The sequence below is a fragment of the Danio rerio genome, chromosome 24, assembly GCF_052040795.2.
Source record: "Danio rerio strain M-AB ecotype USA chromosome 24, GRCz13ab, whole genome shotgun sequence".
NCBI lineage: Eukaryota > Metazoa > Chordata > Actinopteri > Cypriniformes > Danionidae > Danio > Danio rerio.
This window is the reverse complement of record NC_141044.1, coordinates 30,524,121-30,543,682: the sequence shown is the minus strand read 5'-3', so window position 1 is coordinate 30,543,682 and position 19,562 is coordinate 30,524,121. Positions and strand designations below refer to the sequence as shown.

At 36.0% G+C, this 19,562-nt stretch overlaps 1 protein-coding gene across 16 annotated transcripts in view; it reads right to left on the bottom strand.

Moving 5' to 3' along the window:
* The window catches only part of dip2ca (DIP2 acetate--CoA ligase C (putative) a), a 199,064-nt gene that overhangs the window by 6,785 nt on the left and 172,717 nt on the right, over positions 1–19,562 (bottom strand). For 8 of the 16 annotated variants that reach the window (XM_087309586.1, XM_087309587.1, XM_087309594.1 and 5 more), the window contains 7 exons: positions 18,934–19,045; positions 16,857–16,966; positions 16,100–16,230; positions 13,552–13,720; positions 9,650–9,820; positions 7,676–7,705; positions 957–1,018 (listed from right to left, as the gene is read on the bottom strand). In XM_087309586.1, coding sequence (XP_087165712.1) covers positions 957–1,018; positions 7,676–7,705; positions 9,650–9,820; positions 13,552–13,720; positions 16,100–16,230; positions 16,857–16,966; positions 18,934–19,045 — 785 coding nt within the window. The remainder of the gene's footprint in view (positions 1–956; positions 1,019–7,675; positions 7,706–9,649; positions 9,821–13,551; positions 13,721–16,099; positions 16,231–16,856; positions 16,967–18,933; positions 19,046–19,562) is intronic. The other 8 variants (XM_087309600.1, XM_087309588.1, XM_087309590.1 and 5 more) reach the window with 1 other exon arrangement.

Genomic DNA, 19,562 nt, shown 5'->3' with positions numbered 1-19,562 from the left:
ATTTGTATAGATACAAAATGTCAAAATACAATATTAATACAATAGAACAGAATAAATTGGACAGTTGAAGTTAGAATTATTAAACCCCCTGAATTATCAGCCCCCCTGTTAAATTTTTTCCCTAATTTCACATTTTTAAACATAATAGTTTTAATAACTCATTTCTAATCACTGATTTATTTTATCTTTGCCATGATGATAGTAAATAGTATTTTATTAGATATTTTTCACTTCTATACAGCTTAAAGTGATATTTAAAGGCTTAATTAGGTTAATTAGATTAACTAGACAGGTTATGGTAATTAGGCAAGTTATTAACGATGGTTTGTTCTCTAGACTATCAAGAAAAAAAAATAGCTTAAAGGGACTTATAATTTTTACTTAAAAATGGTTTCTAAAAAATTAAAAACTGCTTTTATTCTAGCCGAAATAAAACAAATAAGACTTAAAAGAAATATTTTAAAAAAGAAAACAAATTCAAAGAGGGTTTAATAATTCTGATTTCAACTGTATACAACAATACTTAGTGAATCTTTCATTTTTATATTTTAATAACCATCTTGCCATGCTAGTTTTGAGAAAAATCTAATGAATTAAACACCTGGCAAAGAAACAAATATTATTTTATCTTTTTGGTTCATCCTCACACATATTAGATAAGGTAAGATTTGATATTATCCATTACCAATATACGCTAACTCTAGCAAAGCAGTTTCACATCACACAAGACCTCCTACTGCTAAAAATAAAAACACAATGGTAATTTCTCAATATATTCCAAATTATACCATTATTGCAGCAACTTTTTTAGACATAACCAACTCCTTTTAAATAACCCGCAGCAATGTCCAAATGAAAACCTATTATTTCCACATTTTTAATAATAATCACAGCACACTTGAATTTATTCAGTTATCAGTACTTTGCCACTGAAGCTATGCTGTGTAGAGTCTCACCTGTCATGTCTGAGGGCTCTCATGTCCACATATACAGTAGTCGGGTCAGGTCCTGACGTCCCCTATAAACATACATTATCAAAACATTAGCTAAAAAAAATTTGTAGTCTTTACTGTACAGAAAACTAGCTACGAGGAAGGGCAAAACTGGTCAATTTTATCAACTCACTTCAGCTGTTAACTAGTTAGTAGCAGAGCCTCGAGATCAGACTGAAAATAGTGAAATGAGGGGGTTGAGGAACAAAAACAAGCAGAAGAAAGGATCCAAAATTGAAACCATCACCCTGAAAGGCACATGGTTATAAATGATGCGGTGAACGGAGGCGTTTTTGAGAAAGCGGAATGAAAAACGGGAAACGTTTATGAAGCCGGGATGACAAATGTGTGGGTGTTTGTGAAGTAGAGGAAAAAGGCGACGGCAGATGAAAGCTGACAGACTCTTCAAAGATCTGAATGTTTTTGCTGGCGGTGAAAGCGCTGCAGGACTGCAGATCTTGAGCCACTGGGTGGACGAGAGAGAGTTTAACATCAGCTTTAGATAGCCTTCAGTGCACCACTCAATGCTTTGACCTATGAAAGCGCTGCAGATAGACTAATTAATGGACAAATTTATGACTTTTGCATGTTATATAGTATTAAGTGGACAACAAGTCCATTTAAAATCATATTTATTTAATTTCTTTCAGTTTATTTTATTAACGTTTGCCGTATTATTTACTCAATTCTTTGGCCTATAAAAAGTGCTGCAGATAGACTAATTACTGAACAAAGTTGGAGCTTTTGCATGTTATACAGTATTAAGTGGACAAAGAGTTCAATTAAAATAGTATTTTCAACTTTTTCTCTGCCATTGATGAGATTTTTTGGTTTTATAAATTTTATTACACATCTTTAAAAGAGTACTGAATCTCAGCGTTCGAAAACATGAGAAGCAGAGAAAAGGAGTGGGTCTGTCTGCGGACTGCAAGAGAAGGCGGCCTAACTTGTAGTAGATGCATAACAAAGTTTAGAGATCCACATGTCAAAACTATGTTGTCGGCAAGATTACTTAAATAAGAATGTATTAAGATGGCGTACTGGATCAGATTCAATATGTAGTGGATTTTCTAACATGCATGCACAAGCTGATTATTGCTATTTTTTGTTGCTAAAAATATTCATAGTTTTTACTAAATTACCCATTACAACGTGTATTAATAAACGCCTATAATACCTCTGTACCTATCACAGTTATTACCATCTACACCTACCCCAACCCTAAACCTAACCATCAGTGTTTAATGTCTACACCTACCCCAACCCTAAACTCAACCATCAGTTATTAACGTCTACACCTACGCCTACTCCAACCCTAAAACCAACGGTAACGGTTAGTAACAACTACACCTACAGTACTCCTACTACAACCCTAAACCCAACCGTCACAGTTATTAATGTCTACACCTACTCCAACCCTAAACCCAAACATCTCAGTTATTAACGTCTACAGCTACACCTACTCTAACCCTAAAACTAACTGTCACATTTAGTAACATCTACACCTACTCCAACCCTAAACCCAACCGTCAGTTATTAACATCTACATCTCCATCTACTCCAACCCTAAACCCAACCATCAGTTATTAACATCTACATCTCCATCTACTCCAACCCTAAACCCAACCATCAGTTATTAACGTCTACACCTACACCAACCCTAAACCCAACCGTCAGTTATTAACGTCTACACCTACACCTACTCCAACCCTAAACCCAACCGTCAGTTATTAACATCTACACCTACACCTACTCCAACCCTAAACCCAACCGTCAGTTATTAACGTCTACACCTACACCTACTCCAACCCTAAACCCAACCGTCAGTTATTAACGTCTACACCTACACCTACTCCAACCCTAAACCCAACCGTCAGTTATTAACGTCTACACCTACACCTACTCCAACCCTAAACCCAACCGTCAGTTATTAACGTCTACACCTACACCTACTCCAACCCTGAACCCAACCGTCAGTTATTAACGTCTACACCTACTCCAACCCTGAACCCAACCGTCAGTTATTAACGTCTACACCTACACCTACTCCAACCCTGAACCCAACCGTCAGTTATTAATGTCTATACCTTGCACCTACTCCAACCCTAAACCCAACCAGCGATTGTTATTTGCAACAACAGGGAATGACACAGAGTAGTGAAGAAGAGACGGATGAAGAAGTCAGCGAGTGAAGTTGCTAAATGAATGAATTTAATAATATATTAAATTAATAAGTTGTGGATACATTTAGAAAAATTGCATGAAAACAATTGCTGTTAATGTTCTCTAGAAAGTATTATTTCCACCATCTTGCTGACAACATCTAGAATGGTTCAATGGGATCTCAAAAACTTTAAGTTACGCCGCTACTACAAGTTACGCCCCTTTCATGTTACCCTCTTTTGCAGTCCATGGACAGGAACAGTTTGAAAAAAGTGATGGAAGCACTAAATGCTAACATTTCTTCATGTTGTTATAAACCATTTTGAGGGATGTAAACAAAAACAATGGTACCGTATTTACTGCTTTACAATTTAAATTTCTATAACTTCCGAGAATCCAAAAAGAGCCCCATATTGATAATCTTATGATAACTGTTTTAACATTAAGTTATGATTGAATTGCCTCTTGTTACAGTTATGAAATATTTTGATAACAAGCAGGAAATGTTCATAGGAAGATGACTTGACCACATTGAAATGGTCAATAAGGGAAATATCCTAAACCAATCCAATGCAATCCAAATGTAAACATTTTGATTTGTTGGCTAATTCATGTGAATTTTCACGACATAATTAATACATTTTAATACGATTTGCTCAATCCACAATGATGATTATGTTTAGGGGTGGTGTTTGGGGACACCTTTTAAAATTGTACATTTTAATATGAATGAAATTGTTTGAATTAGTCACTTGTGACAAGACATGAAGTTATGTTTCGTTGTGAGATCGGGTTGACAAACCACAATTTCACAATACACAAAATAGTTTGAATCTCTTTTAAGCAGAGAAAGAAGCTTTATTATTACATTACATTTTCCTTTATTTATGACATGAAGTTTTTTAACTGACAGTCCATTTATACAATAAAATTTCCGGAAATTTTTTTATTTATCAAACTAAACAAAATATGATCAAATCTTTAAGTGATGGTACTGAACAAGTATTAACTTATTTGAAGTATTTTCTTATTGCAATCATTTGCCATCATCTAACGTACACTCACTGTCACATTCATTTCAATGTATCATACTGTGCATCATATTATAGTGATGCCTAAATTGACTTTTAAATGGGCTGAATTTATTTTATTTCTTTCAGTTTATTTTATTAAGACAAATTAAATCAAATACCATTTTTAGAATGAGTAATCTGTTTGGATGTTCTTATTGTCTCTAACTGTAAACGTATAGGAAGCAAACACTGCTTAGAACGGTATTTAAATAAATCACAGTATATGATGCTTGCTGCATTATTTAATGTGCAATAAATCATGTTCTTTTTCTGTGTTGTTAGTACATTACACACATCTCCTCATCATTGACTTTTTAAGAGTTTGATGCATCTGTGGCCCATCTTCGTGACTCATGTGAAATGACCTTCATTAAACAATGCAACTGAGAAATGAACAGACCGAAGACGAACAACTGCTGCCTCTGAGCGCGAGCAACAAACGAACACTCATCATTCCGATAAAACGAATGCAATTATTTTCCATGACTGTTCATTATGATGCGCTCAGACGCCCCAACTCCATCTGACCGGGGAAATAAATATCAGCAAGTGCATGATTTAGCCCATGACATAACCAGGCCAGCAGAGGTCTCTCTACGTCTGAAGAACAGGCGACGCATTTCAGATCACTGACTCACGCGCTGGAGTCTGAGACATTTCATGTTCCAAACAAAGGCTCTTGTGTTTGTGATGTCACTGTAAAACAATGTGGCGTTTGAGGGAGGGGAAGCACCATTCCTGCTAATGGCTGTGATTCTAGTGCTCTACGCTACAGGAACACTACTAATGACTGCAGCTGCACACAAACACACAGCTCTTCTTGACCCAGTGGAAGTTCAGGACGGTTGATCTCACCTATCTGAGTACTGTTGTCAGCGCATTAGGTGGTACCAGGCTCAAAATGTACTTTTCGTTTAGAGGTAATATGTGATCCCTGAAATTGATTTTCTGTTGTTTTTTTTTTACCATAATAAGAGAAGTGAAAGTAATTTACCTTTTGAACTTCATATGTGTTGACTATTATATCAAATAATTTGAATCAATCAGAATAACTGTTGCCAGTAACAAGAAACTGTAGGTAAATTATGTTTTTTAATGTAAATTTTAACAGCATACGCCAATATTATAACCAGTGCTGGGGGAACGCATAACAAGTAACACAAGTTACATAAGGCTAGTTTCAACAGACTGGTACAGTATAGGTCGGTATGGGTCACCCTTATCAGGCTTGCGTTTCCACTGCCAAAAGGGTACCAAGGGTAGCCTTACAACAGAAAGTTTTAGTCGATGTTATTCCCGCTCAAGGAAATTTCAAAGTAAAGCTGTACTGGTCGTTCATATATTGTAGAAGAAGCACTTCTCACAAAACAGATGCACATTAGTACTTGCGTATACTGTAAATGTTCATTACTAACTTTTCTATGGACATGATTTGATTATAACTGCAGATCAATGGCAATGCGAAATAGCCTACTGTAACGTCTGCAATTATATTAAATAAATAAATGCAACATACAGTTAAAGTCAGAATTTTAATGTTTCACACTACAAAATATCGTAAACAGGAACCTTGGGCACGTCTGAGCATTTGAAAATGGTTTCCTTTTTTCTCTTGTGGTGCCATTTTGTTTATAAAACCTGAGAACAATGGAGTCAATCCAGAGCCTTATATACTTGCTACATAAAATAAAGCTTTGCAAATGAAAAATAAAGTATTGAGCAAAAAACTGTAAAAAAAAAAATCGCAAATGTTTAGAGATAAAAAGAACTGCAAATAAAAATCAGGTAGTGCAAAATATATATGGAAAATATTTTTTTCCACCACTGCCTTTACAAAACTTCTCAAGCTTTTCAGGCAACAGTGAGTTTGCGATACTGTTTTCACTTCGCACATTTCTGCTAGTGATAGGTCATTCTTTCTGAACGAATCTTTTATATGACTCAAGAACAGCGAGTCCTCTCAGAGAATGATTCGTTCATTCGCACATGTGCACGTTGTACAGGTGAAGATTAGTTAATTTTTATGAGTCTTCTATCAGGTTTAAGTCGTTCATTCATCAGATGAAAGACAGAAGCCAATCATATACAGTAGAAGCTGAAAAAAGATTTGATCCATTCATTTCTCGAGTCCTCGGGTTTGAGTCATCTCTTTACATGCTGTCATGTGATGAACGAATGATTCAAATACCAGAAGACTCAAAAGGTTAACTAATTATGAGTGTTTCCAGCTCAGACTGTACACATTGGTTAAGGTTATAAGGGACTGTCAGTGTCACCTGAACGAACGACTCAAATTTGAAGACATCCCAGAAGAGGTGAGCAGAGCAATCACAAATAAAACAGCAGGTAAACAATGAAGAATTAATTTATCTTTCTTAGTAGCATAGCATAGTAGCATTCTAGTTATGACTTGTATCTTGTGTGATTAACGTTTGGTGTAGTTGTAGATGTGTTTGGAAGCATCTCGTAACGTTTTATAGTTATTTTGGCAAATTGAACTAAATGACTCAAAAAAAGATTTGTTCATCTTGATAAACGAGACTCAAAGGTCTGAGTCAGTAAAATTATCCGAACGTCTCATCACTAATTTCTGCACGTTTCACTTTCTGGCCCTGATTTTATGAGGGGGCAGAGTCAAAGGAACTGGGGCGTGTTCGACAGGTCTGGGCCTGCCTCCAATTAAGTGACGTTATCACCCGGAATCACGTGGGAAGGACGTTCTCATTTTCGAGAGAAGGTTCGCTGCATAATGTTATGATTAACGCGTGTAACAGCTATGAGCATTAACTGCACCAAAATCATGTCACATAGCGCACATGAAAAAAATACTATGAAATACTATTATTTTTTGCTCAGTACTTTATGTTTTGTTAGCAAAATGGTACTTTGGGTGGCACGATGGCTCAGTGGTTAGCACTGTCGCCTCACAGCAGGGTCACTGGTTTGAGTCCCAACTGGGTCAGCATTTCTGTGTGTGTTCAGTTCCAAGACTGCAAGAGTGCATGGGTGTTTCCCAATATTGGGTTGCAGCAGGAAGGGCATCCGCTGTGTAAAAAAATGCTGGAATAGTTGGCGATTCATTCCGCAGCGGCGACCCCTGATAAATAAGGGACTAAGCTGAAGAGAAAAAAATTTATGAATGAAAATAGTATTTTATATTGCAAGTATATAAAGCCCTGAACTGACTCCATAGAGATCCACCTTGGTCAACATAACCTTTGCCAACACCAGCTCTGAGGTGAGATCAACCCGAGGGTGCCTTTCCACCAGCCCTTCAGGTCAGCCATTAGTCTGATAAATTAGTCACACTGATTTAGATGAATCCGGCCGGTCCCTTCCACTACATTAGCAAAAGCCACACACCGCAAGAATCAAGAGCCCAGCAGCAGCAGCCGAGGGGTCAAGAAGCTAAAGCTGAATCCCAATCAAACCTCTGGACTTCCATACCTGATCAGCAAGCTTCCCAAGCCTGTGCGGCTACAACAGCCAGGTGACGGATGAGTGAAGGAGAGAGCGAGGAGAGAGGAATACAGTGAAGGTGACCAAGAAAAGGAAGAAATATAAAACAAAACTAAAGGAGGAAATGAGATGCATAAGGGGCCATAAAACAAACAACAAGCAGAGTGACAAAAAAGGGAAGATATTTTTGTAATAATATTGATAATTTTAATTAAGATCATTTTGTAATAAATGATTGTTTATATATATAATTATCAGACCTTTATAAAATAATAAAAAAATAACATTTTACTTTAATCCACACTTAAGAAATCCTGTAAATCCAGAGAAAAAGACCATTTCTAAGCAGTAAGTAGTCTCTTAATTTTTCTATTGATATAAACAATATTTTATAATGATTATACTACTCTGATAACACCAAGCTTCTCAAAGACTCATTTCTGCACATCCCACAATCCAGATGAAGAAGAAACCGTGATGCTGTTCAGAGAATCTTATGATTTAATGGTCATTAGGCTCCTAATGTAAAATATCTCTAGTTTGTAACCATAGAAACACCTGCTGTTTAATCAAGTGCTGTTGAGATGATTTTGCTTGGTAACAAAAAATCTCCAAAATCTTTCAGAAAAGCAGGTGGGTGGAAATCATTACCACTCTGAATGTAAAAACATTCTTTTGTCTCATAACAAGATTTGATATGTGACACTGACCCTGTATATTATCTCATTTAAATGCACAGCCAGGTACTTACCAGATCAATAAATAAATATATAGACTTGAAAAGCTGACTGTAATTTATTTGATTATATTTTATAGATTATCATTCAGTTTCTCCCCAAGGATACATTTAGTTATTCAAAAAAACAGCATTGATATTATGAAAAATATATATTTTAATTATATATTTATTAAAATCTGGATTTTTAGCATCATTACTCTAGTCTTAAGGGTCAGATGATCCACCAAAATGTCTATTAATATAACAGTTTGCCTAATATTTTTTTAATAATTGCTAAAAACAGTTGTGTTGCTTTATATTTCTCTGGGAACTGTGAAATATTTTTATTTATATATTTTAGTAAAGTAAATATTTAATAGAGTAGTAAAAATTAATCAGGAATATTTCTGAATCATTCATTCAATATTCACGTTTGCAGTCTTTTTCGCATTACAGAATTCTAAACCAACCAATCAGAATCAAGTATTCTAGAAAGACGCATCAATAAAAACAGCATTGATATTACTAAAAATGTTTTTTTGAATACATATATTTATTAAAAGCTGGATTTTAGCATGATTACTCAAGGCATAAGTGTCAGACAATCCACCAAAAATTCTATTACTATAACAATTTACCTAATATTTTTATTACAGTGCTGAAAACAGTTGTGTTGCTTTATATGTCTCTGGGAACTGTGACATATTTTTATTTAAAGATATTTAATGACGATACATTTTAAAATATTTATCTAGAATAAAAATCTTTTAAAAAAGTATTCATTATAAATTTCTTATTAATTATTAATCCTACAGACCAAACATTTTTGAACAGCAGTAAATATTTATCAGGAATATTTTTAAATCATTATTCATTCATTATTCTCACAGTCTTTTTTGGATCACAGTGATGTAAACTAACCAATCAGAATCAAGTATTCTAGAGAGCTGCTTATACCAGTGTTATGTCTTAAACAATAATCAACAGCAGCTTTGGAAAGCCGGATATCACCTGACTGATACTATCTTAGACATTCCGTGCTCCATCTATGTTTACTTATTCACTATATTTAGCGCTGACCTGATTTGACCTCTACAACTCAAATGAAAGGCACAGCGAAATCCTCTCAGTGAACTCTGAGCGCTAATCTATGCTTGCCAAAACAACGATGGGATTGGGATTATCAAGCTCTGCGTGGTGTTTTGTGGTCAGCGGCAGATTATCGGCTGGTAAACGTAACTAACCTGCAGGCAGATGGCCAGGTTGACTCTGCAGCCGAAGGAAGTGCTGACAGCTCGCGGGTGAAGGCCAAGATCTTTGAAGAGTTTGGAGAAGGACTGGGTGAGGGCGATCCGTGGCCGCTCTTCAGCCACAACCACACACGTCCTAACACGGGACAGGTCAAGACCACGGGCCTGATGGATGGGACAGAGAAAAAGAAAAAGAGAGAAAGAGGAAATTAAGAGTTAAGTTTGTTATGTATAGCATTGTTTATAACATTTAATACATTTTATAATATAATATACTGTATATAAGGTGGGATGGTCGCCTAACAGTAAGAAGGTGACTGGTTCAAGCCTCAGCTGGGTCAGTTGGCATTTCCATGTGGAGTTTGCATGTTTTCCCCTTGTTCACATTTCCACCAGGTGCTCCGGTTTACCCCCCAAGTTCAAGCACATGTGCTATAGGTGAATTGGGTAAGCTAAATTATCCGTAGCTTATGTGTGTGAATGAGTGTATGAATGTTTATCAGGGCTTTACATTAACACCCGCCAACCCACCAAATGCGGGTACATTTCACCTTTTGGCGACAGACAATCCCACTAGCCACTTTGGCTGGCTGAAAATACATTTTAAATTGTAGTTTTCTTAAAAGCAGGGTTCGACAATATAAGGATGACCCAATATGCGTACAAATGTGATCTTAGAATCGAGAAGTAAAATAAATGTGATTACGCGAGCAGAAGAAAGCAAGTGAATACCGAATGAGAGGATGATGATCACTCGCGCCAACAGCTGATGTGAAGCCCGACTGCTTAAAACGCGTGCGTATTCTCGTTTCCTTTCAAGTAGCAACCGTGTCTGGAAACGCAAATGTGATCGGTTCTCTTTCGAATAGACTAGCCAAAAAGCGATGAACATGCACCCACAGTCCTGCTGCTTTCAAGAGCTTAAAATTTGTCTTTTTGTAAGCAGCACCGGTTGATTTGACTTTGAACAGAATATTATTGGCCTAAGGTTAACCGTGTGTATGTGGTCATCCTTTCATTATCACTTTTCACCTGCTTTCATTTGCCTACGGTTTTATTTGCTTTTATTTTTGTTCAAATGGTTTTATTATCTTATTTTTTTTTTTTTTTTTACAATATTGCTTTAATGAAAGATTAACTCTTCATTTATGTGCAGTTAACTGGTGATCCGAGAGATCTTTAGCCAGGACAGATTAATGTGCATATTTTTGATACATGACAATAATTATTTTTTAAAAGTCAATTGCTTTTCTTTCTTTTTTAAGAGAAGTTTTGTTAAATAAAAAGTATAACATACAGCTATATTTTTGCTTGTTTTGACACATTAAAAAATTGTGGCTAAGAATTAATTAATGTTTGGTGTGGTCAGAGATACATTTAGTAAATCCTTAATTTTGAGCTCTGAAAAGTCGTGACCCATTAGATCATGCTCATTGAGCAAGCCCAAACCCGACACACAAAAAGTAAAATGAATGAGTAGGCATATGGACATAACACAAAATTTAAATCAAGTAATTTCAGCATGTCAAAGTTGGGAGAGCCACATCATAAATGTGCAGCTGACAAATCTGCAGCAACTGCGTTACGCTATAATGTCACCATAGACCAAAATCTCTGAGGAATATTTCCAGTACTTTGTTAAATCTCTGTCAGATTAAGGCAGTTCTGAAGGCAAAAAGGGGTCCAACCAGGTACGACTAGTTAGGTGTACCTAATAAAGTGGCCAGTGAGTGTATATATAGTAACTGAATAAACACAATGTTAATATTTACATTTTTAAGAAAGTAAATAAATAGTGACAAGGCTTATTTCATATCAAACATTGTATAAGCCTTCATTAAAACAAGTGCTGCAGATGGTGAGAAGATGAATTCTTGGTAAGAGAAAGTAAGAGAAAACATTTTCACAGTTCTACCTCATTATACCAAAAAATGACTTTGGGCCGGGACTCATTTTTCCTCCTCATTGATTGTCAAGATGTTAATAAACTCTACACTGCTCCCAGACTGCGGTTAGTAACTATGGCAATCTCAATGACTAAATCAGAGTAAATAAAACAGGATTTTATAAGACAGGCTCGCCAGGAGGCACGAGAGGCCTTTCCTTCGCTAACTCACAACAGACGCTAATTACGCACAGTCACACCTCCTGAACACACAACACAGACACACTCGCAAGACCACCAGCAATCACCGTCTGTCGCAGACACAAATATGACAAAATCTGATGAAAGCAAAACAAATCTATTGCTCCATCAGTTGAACTTTACAAAGTGATCTATTTGATATTGATTCTCAAAAGTTGTGAATCAATTTAGATCAATATTCTGTATGGCAGGGGGGGTTTGTGAGTATGATGCAGCTGAATTCACATCACTTTTTTTATGTGAGTATTCATGTAAACAGTTAGTTGCATATAAATTTAAAGCAGTTCAGACATATCATCCATGGATAATGTCTCAAAGAGACAGCAGTCTGACAAAAAGTCAAAAGTCTATGCCACAAATATTAATTAAAGAACAAAAAAAACATTGACTGCTCATGGCTGAATTTCAAAGATTTATTAACATGTAGAATTTATTTGTTCTGTTCAGAAAATGATAAATACATTATATTATAATACATTTTTATTATATTTACATCAAATTTAAAATACAATGTGTGCAATACACCTTTAAGGTTATGAATCGGAAGTGGCATCATTTAATGAAGAAAAAGCTAACAGTGATCAAGGATGCTTTTTATCATTATTTGTATGTATTAAAGTCTAATAGACTATATATATTATATATATATATATATATATATATATATATATATATATATATATATATATATATACATAATACATACATGTGTGTGTGTGTACTTTATATTACCAAATATAATATCCCCATAAGTGTAATACCAGTAAACTTTGACATTTTAGGGAGATTTTTTTGGTCTCCATGATAAAAACAGCCCATAAACCTTACAAAATGAAGTATTTTGCAAATATAAAATGCAGATGTGTGTGTATGTTTGTGTGTGTGTGTGTTTCTTTGACTCATAAAAAACCTCTGCTATATTTCACGAGAAATGATCATGATCACTTAATCTATTCATTCATTCATTCATTCATTTTCCTTCGATGATTCATCTGGGGTCGCCACAGCGGAATGAACCACCAACTTAACCAGCATAGGTTTTAACACAGTGGATGCCCTTCCAGCTGCAACCAAGTACTGGGAACCATCCATACACTCTCATTCACACACACACACACACTACAGCCAATTTAGTTTATTCAATTCACTTAAACTGCATGTCTTTAGACTGTAGGGGAAACAGGAGCACCCTGAGGAAACCCACGCAAAAACGGGGGAAACCATGCAAACTCCACAGAGAAATGCCAACTGACCCAGCTGGGACTCGAACCAGCAACCTTTTTGCTGTAAGGCAACAATGCTAACCACTGAGCCACCCTGTCACTATCACTTATTCCATACATCTGAAATACATCATGTTATGGTTTAATTGGTGCTCGGCAAAGATTAATCGTGATTTATCGTTTCCAAAAAAAGCTTGCCTTGACAATAACATCTGTGTATATTTATTATGTTTATATAAATACACACACATGCATGACATCTTATGTCAAAACAAACTTTTATTTTGGTTTAATTGTGATTTATCTTTGCCTCGCACTAGTTGTATTGTACCCATGCACCTAAAAAAAAATGTTCACTGCTCCTTTTTAGAAATTTCAATCGCATTTGGATTAAATCTACAGTATATGTTCACAGAATCGAATCAAGACTGTAGAGCTTGTGAATCAGAATCAAATCAGGACATCTGAATGAATCGTCAGCCCTAAACAGCAGTCGAATGATTGATGCTTAAGAGAGGATGTGGTACCTTGAGGGACTCCGTCTGAAGGCCTAAGCCCTTGGTGCAAAGCTCCATGACGGAATACGAGCAGAACGTGTCCCTGACCCGGAACTGACTGACAGCCAGCAGCCACAGAGCAGGGTTCACCTCCAGCTCGGATGGGGGAATCAAGATGGACTGATGTCCTGAATACACACTTCACCCGGCAGAAAGAGAGAGAGAGAGAGAGAGAGAGAGAGAGAGAAACACCACATTACCACAACACAACCTGCACACCCTGACAAATAAGACACATCAGTCGAGCGAGACAGGAGCTGAGTGCACACTTTCTGCTAGAGAAGACACAGCGCAGCATAAAAACACACACACACACACACACACACACACACACACACACACATACACACACACACACACACACACACTGGTTTGAACGCAGCCCAAGTTTTTAAAGGCAGGGCTTTATTGAGAAACTGGTTCAATATTTGTGTGGCTCATCAGGCTATGCTCGCTGACATGGAAATCTAAAATACTCCAGTGATGAACTGTAGCCGGATGAACGAATTGTTATGTGTCTGAAGTGAGTGAGATGGTCTGGGTTGCCAATAGTAAATATAATCGTTTGGAATTAAAGTAACTAAAACAATGGAGTTTTAAAAAAATGTGTTATTGGAGCTAAGTCTAGGTTATATGAGTTTCATTAGCTGAATGTTTCACTGAAAAGATCAGTAAGCAGTAGAAACAGAAGTAATAAATATTTACAATGTTTAAATGTCCTTGTGAACAAATAAAATAAAATAATATAAGAATAAAAATGAGGGTTTTTATACTTAACTTGAACTTTTAACTAAAGCAATTTTTGTTACTTACAGAATAATAAATGTTACCCACTGTAATTGTTTTTACTACCTTTTTTAGAATTTATTTGATCAAACACTTCCGATGTTCAGTCACACTCTGCAATAAAGCTCCATTAGTTAATTAAAGCTCATGTACAGCATTTATTAACCATAGTTCAACATTTACTAATGCATTAGTTAAATCTAAAGTTTGCTTGTTAACATTAGATAATGCACTGTGAGTTAACAAGAACTAATAATGACTGGCTTTATGTTCATTAACTAATGTTACTAAAGATTAATAAATGCTGTATTAAATATAATGTTCATTGTTTGCTCACATTAACTGAGCAAATACATTAACTAATGGAACCTTACCGTAAAAGTGATCAAATAAATTAACAAATTAATAAAATCCAGCATGCTGACTGACAACTTAACATTTCAAAATAATTGTAAATAATATTAATATTTATTTATACCAATGCAATGGCTTGCCCAGTGGCAAAGCATCCAAACTAGGGCTGCACATAATTATTTAAAAAAAAACATACATTGCGATATTTAGATTTCTAAGATTTAAATGGCGATATGTCACAAGATAACTTGAAAAGCTCTATTAGAAATTTTTTTTTATTTTATTTTTTCAATTGATTGGGATGATTTTGTAGTGGAGTGCATCTGCGTAAAATACAGTAAACAAATTGCAAGCGTATATTAATACAGAGCAAATATACAAATGAAGCAGTTTACTATTCAGTAACAGCAATAAAATAAACAAATGTACATCAAGGCTATATAGTTTTCATTGTATGAAAATAATTAAATGTAATTAATCTTTGTTACGAATGTAGCTGGCAGCTAGTCCTCTGAAACTCTCACATGGTCACCCACTGAAGCTAAGCAGGGCTGCGCACGGTCAGTACCTGGATGGGAGACCACATGGGAAAGCTAGGTTGCTGCCAGAAGTGGTGTTAGTGAGACCAGCAGGGGGCAGTCAACCTGCAGTATGTTTGGATCCTAATGCCCAGGTATAGTGATAGGGGCTCTATGAGTGCTTGATGAGTGTTGTCTTTCGGAGGTCAGAAGTTGTTAAAAATCCATCATGGCCTCCTAACCATCCCCATTTCATAACTGGCTTTATCAATCTGTCTCCTTTCCACCAATCAGCTGGTCCAATATCATGTCAATCAGGTGGAGGCTGCACACTGGTGGTGGATGAGGAGATTCCCCCCAATGTGTAAAGTGCTTTGGGTGCCCAGAAAAGAGCTATATAAATGTAAGGAATTATTATTATTATTATTATATAAGCCTCAAAGCTTTAAAATTACCTAAACTTTATCCACAGCCCTTAAAACAAGCTTATTGTTAAAGTAAAATGACTCATAAATTCTCATGTGTTCTGAACTACAACTCAACAACTCAACTCAACAATAGTCCTGACTTCACATTATACGTCCAGCGATTTGAATATTGCAGATTCACAAATTGCGATATCGATGCTAAAACAATATATTGTGCAGCCCTAATCCAAACTAAGTTCAATTACTGCTTGCTTTTAAAAACTGTGAAAAAAAATATTCGTAAATTACACTTTAAACATTCCTTTTAATACATAATAATATAATATTGCACAAAGTTTTTACTGTGTTTTTACTAATACTTTACACGTGTTTAAAAACTAAATGTTAGTATGCCTTTCACCTGCTCCATTAGTATATTTTTGTGTGTCTTACCTGCAGAGGCACCAGAGGACGAAGCCGAGGCCACAGTATGGATCCAGGCAGATAGCCACCTCCCGAGAGGGATACAGCTCACACTGGAGCTTTATAGAGCGGCAAAAGGCACTGGTGGCTGTGTGGGACATCTGACGACATGCAAAAACACAAGCAAAATTAATATTAACAACCATATGTCACTTAATTGTGCTTTATTAAATGCATAATGAGATGATTGATGAATGATGAGCGTAAGTGTCGAGTAAAAGTCCAAATAAAAGAGTATGTAAGTGTATAAGGCTTCTGAAGGCCCGAATAGATCAGTTTTTAGTCAAAGGATAGAGAAACTACACAATACTGGGTGGTCTCCACAAAAATCATTCATGGCTCCCATGACAGAAAAGCAGCTGCCTGGTTTTCATCTCTAAACAATAAAAGAAGAAAAGTTCCTCTGTGCGCATGACACCTGATCTCCACGATTGTGAACTGAGAAGGGTTAGTTTTCTCTTTTCAAATGCATTCTTTTAATTTGTTGTCTATGTGTGTGTGTGTGTGTGTGTGTGTGTGTGTGTGTGTGTGTGTGTGTGTGTGTGTGTGTGTGTGTGTGTGTGTGTGTGTGTATGTGTGTGTGTGTGTGTGTGTGTGTGTGGTTGTGTGTGTGTGTGTGTGTGTGTGTGTGTGTGTGTGTGTGTGTGTGTGTGTGTGTGTGTATGTGTTGAGGAAGCAAAGAGCAGTGGTTTCACATCTCACCCAAAATGAGAAAGCGAACGCTCACCTTTACTCCTGCAAGCATCCCAGTAGTGGAGACACTGAAGTCTAAGTAAGCCAGCGTGTCTGGATTGGAGGGTTTGTAGAGCTGAGGAGGCTTCTTCTTTGGCAGATCATCTGGAAAACATGCATTGAAGATATTAACATCACCATAAAATCAACACTGGACTATTGCAGAATAATAAATCATTTTTGCATGTGCAACATCATTTTTAAAGTGCTCCTTTGACGTTTTTTGGACATTATCTTTTATCTATAATGTAAATATAAAATGTCAGCAAAGTTTCAAATATTAAAGTGCATTATAAATAGGATTATTGTCAACAAAAAGAATGTACTGATTCTAAACTGCCTAAAACAAGTTGTCAGTAGCTCCAGGGTTACTACCTGAACAAACCGACAGTATGTGGTTTGTGGAAAATAATGCCAGCACTTGGTCTTTAATGATCAAATGCACTGTAATTATAGCTAAACCCTGGAAGAGTTTGGTTTGTGTCATCAACATGACATGAACACATTGTTTTGTGTGATGTGAAAGCAAATATCAATTGCCAGCACTTTCAAAAAATGAGAACTGGTGTGGTAAAAGTAACGCCATCTTTAAAGTTTGCACCACTGTTTCCACATTGGCTAATGAAGCCTTTAGAGCTTTGTTTTCTAAACAGGCACTATAAGCAAAAAACTAATCAAAACAGACTGTGCCATCTAGACCAATCACAGCAGAATAGACTCTTGGAAAGGCGGGATTTGGAGAAACTAAATCTTTAACAAACCATTTCAGACACTGTGAGGACTGGGCTGATGTTGCAGTTCATATTATGATATATATATATATATATATATATATATATATATATATATATATATGTATATATACAGTATATTGAGCTTAGATGGATGTCATCCTATTGTAAAGGACCTTCAAAACAAAACAAGGATAGCATAATATGTGTAAGCCAACAAAATTAATGGGCCCTCATAAACTTTAATCATAATAACTCCCCCTACCTGCTATATAACCTCATCTCTGAGCTAAAGACAAATGTTATAAACAGTTGCTGAAGGACAAAATCAAGTACTTCCCAACTTTAAAGGGGTGGTTCAATGCTATTTCACGCATACAGCATAATATACACTGGTAAAGAATAGGTCAAGTTGCAAAAAAATGATTTGGTATTTCTTTTCAAAAAGTTTACATCCGGGTGGAAACTATTTTTTTTTCCTGAACCTGGCTCTATGCTAACGTAACAGGGATTATATATTCTTCTATGGGTGCTTCTTCCGGAAAAGTATGTGCATGAACAGCGCAAGAGCACACCTACAGTGTCACCCTACAACAATGCTTGGTTAAGAATAAATCCCAAAAAGTATTTTTTTTAGATGTGAGTGAATACTGATCTTGTTTAGCCATAGCTAATTTAACCCCATTCACGTGTATATTTTGAATACTTCTGCTAACTCCTCTTCAGGAGTTTTGAGAACACATCACTTTTATATTTTTTATGGTGATGCATCTGGTTCATGACAAGCCGCAGCCCCATTCACTGCGGAGGAGATTAGAGCTGCTGGAATTACTACATAACAATTGATCAATTTCTCCTAAACTACAGTACTTAGAAAGTAAATGGCTATTTAACTCAGAGAAGAATAGAGTAAATGCTCTAGTTTTCTTAACCAGGTGTACTTTTTATTTTATATTAACTGCCAGATACGCAAAAGGATATGTCAAAATCAGTCAAAAACCTACATAGGAGTACATGTAATGTTGAAAATGCCTGTTAATGTAGACCTATATCAGACAGCATACTGGACATGAAGACAACACACTACTAACACAGCTCAACCAGATCCTGCCCCTTAAGCAGTTTTATTTCAATTAAGGTGATTGTGTAGTGTAAAAAACTCAGAACTACAATCAATCGAAGAAGTTCAGAAATAGAGCATACTGATATTTTAATTTATACTTTGCATAACTTTTTAATGCTCATTTAGTAAAATGATGTACTAAAGGACATTTAAAGTGTAAAATGCATGACAGGACCTCTTTAAATGACTCTGAAGAAGCCATCTGATGTCACTCTCACCTGTGTCCAGAACAGGAGGCCACGTCCTGACATCAACTGCAGCCGATGCCTCCTTTGACTTGAGGAGCTTGGATATGATCTGTGTGGTCATCACACAGGCCGATCGGCTCACCTGCGCACAAATTCATACATTAGCCATTGTTTTAGCTAAAAATCACATGCTACGTAGTAGTGTTGTCAAAAATATAGATATTTCGATAATTATCGATACTGGAATATCTAAAACAATATGATCTTGCTTTTGGTTAGTATTGATATCGGCTTGGTTGTCTTTAATAAAAAAGAAAAATGGATACTCTTAATTTTGTTTGTATAGGGGTTTCCTTCAAAAATGTTATCTAATCTCTACATTTTTCAAGGTATCGTATCGAAGTTAGACTTGAGGAGCTTAGATATGATTTGTGTGGTCATCACAGACCGATTGGCTCACTTGAACGTGTATTCATGCATTACCTATTGTTTTTGTCACATAAGACATACTACATACTATAGTAGTCAAAAATATTGATTTTTCGATAAGTATTGATACTGGAATATCTAAAACGATACGATCTTGCTTTTGTTTAGTATCAATATCGGCTTGGGGCGAGGCAGTGGCGCAGTAGGTAGTACTGTCGCCTTACAGCAAG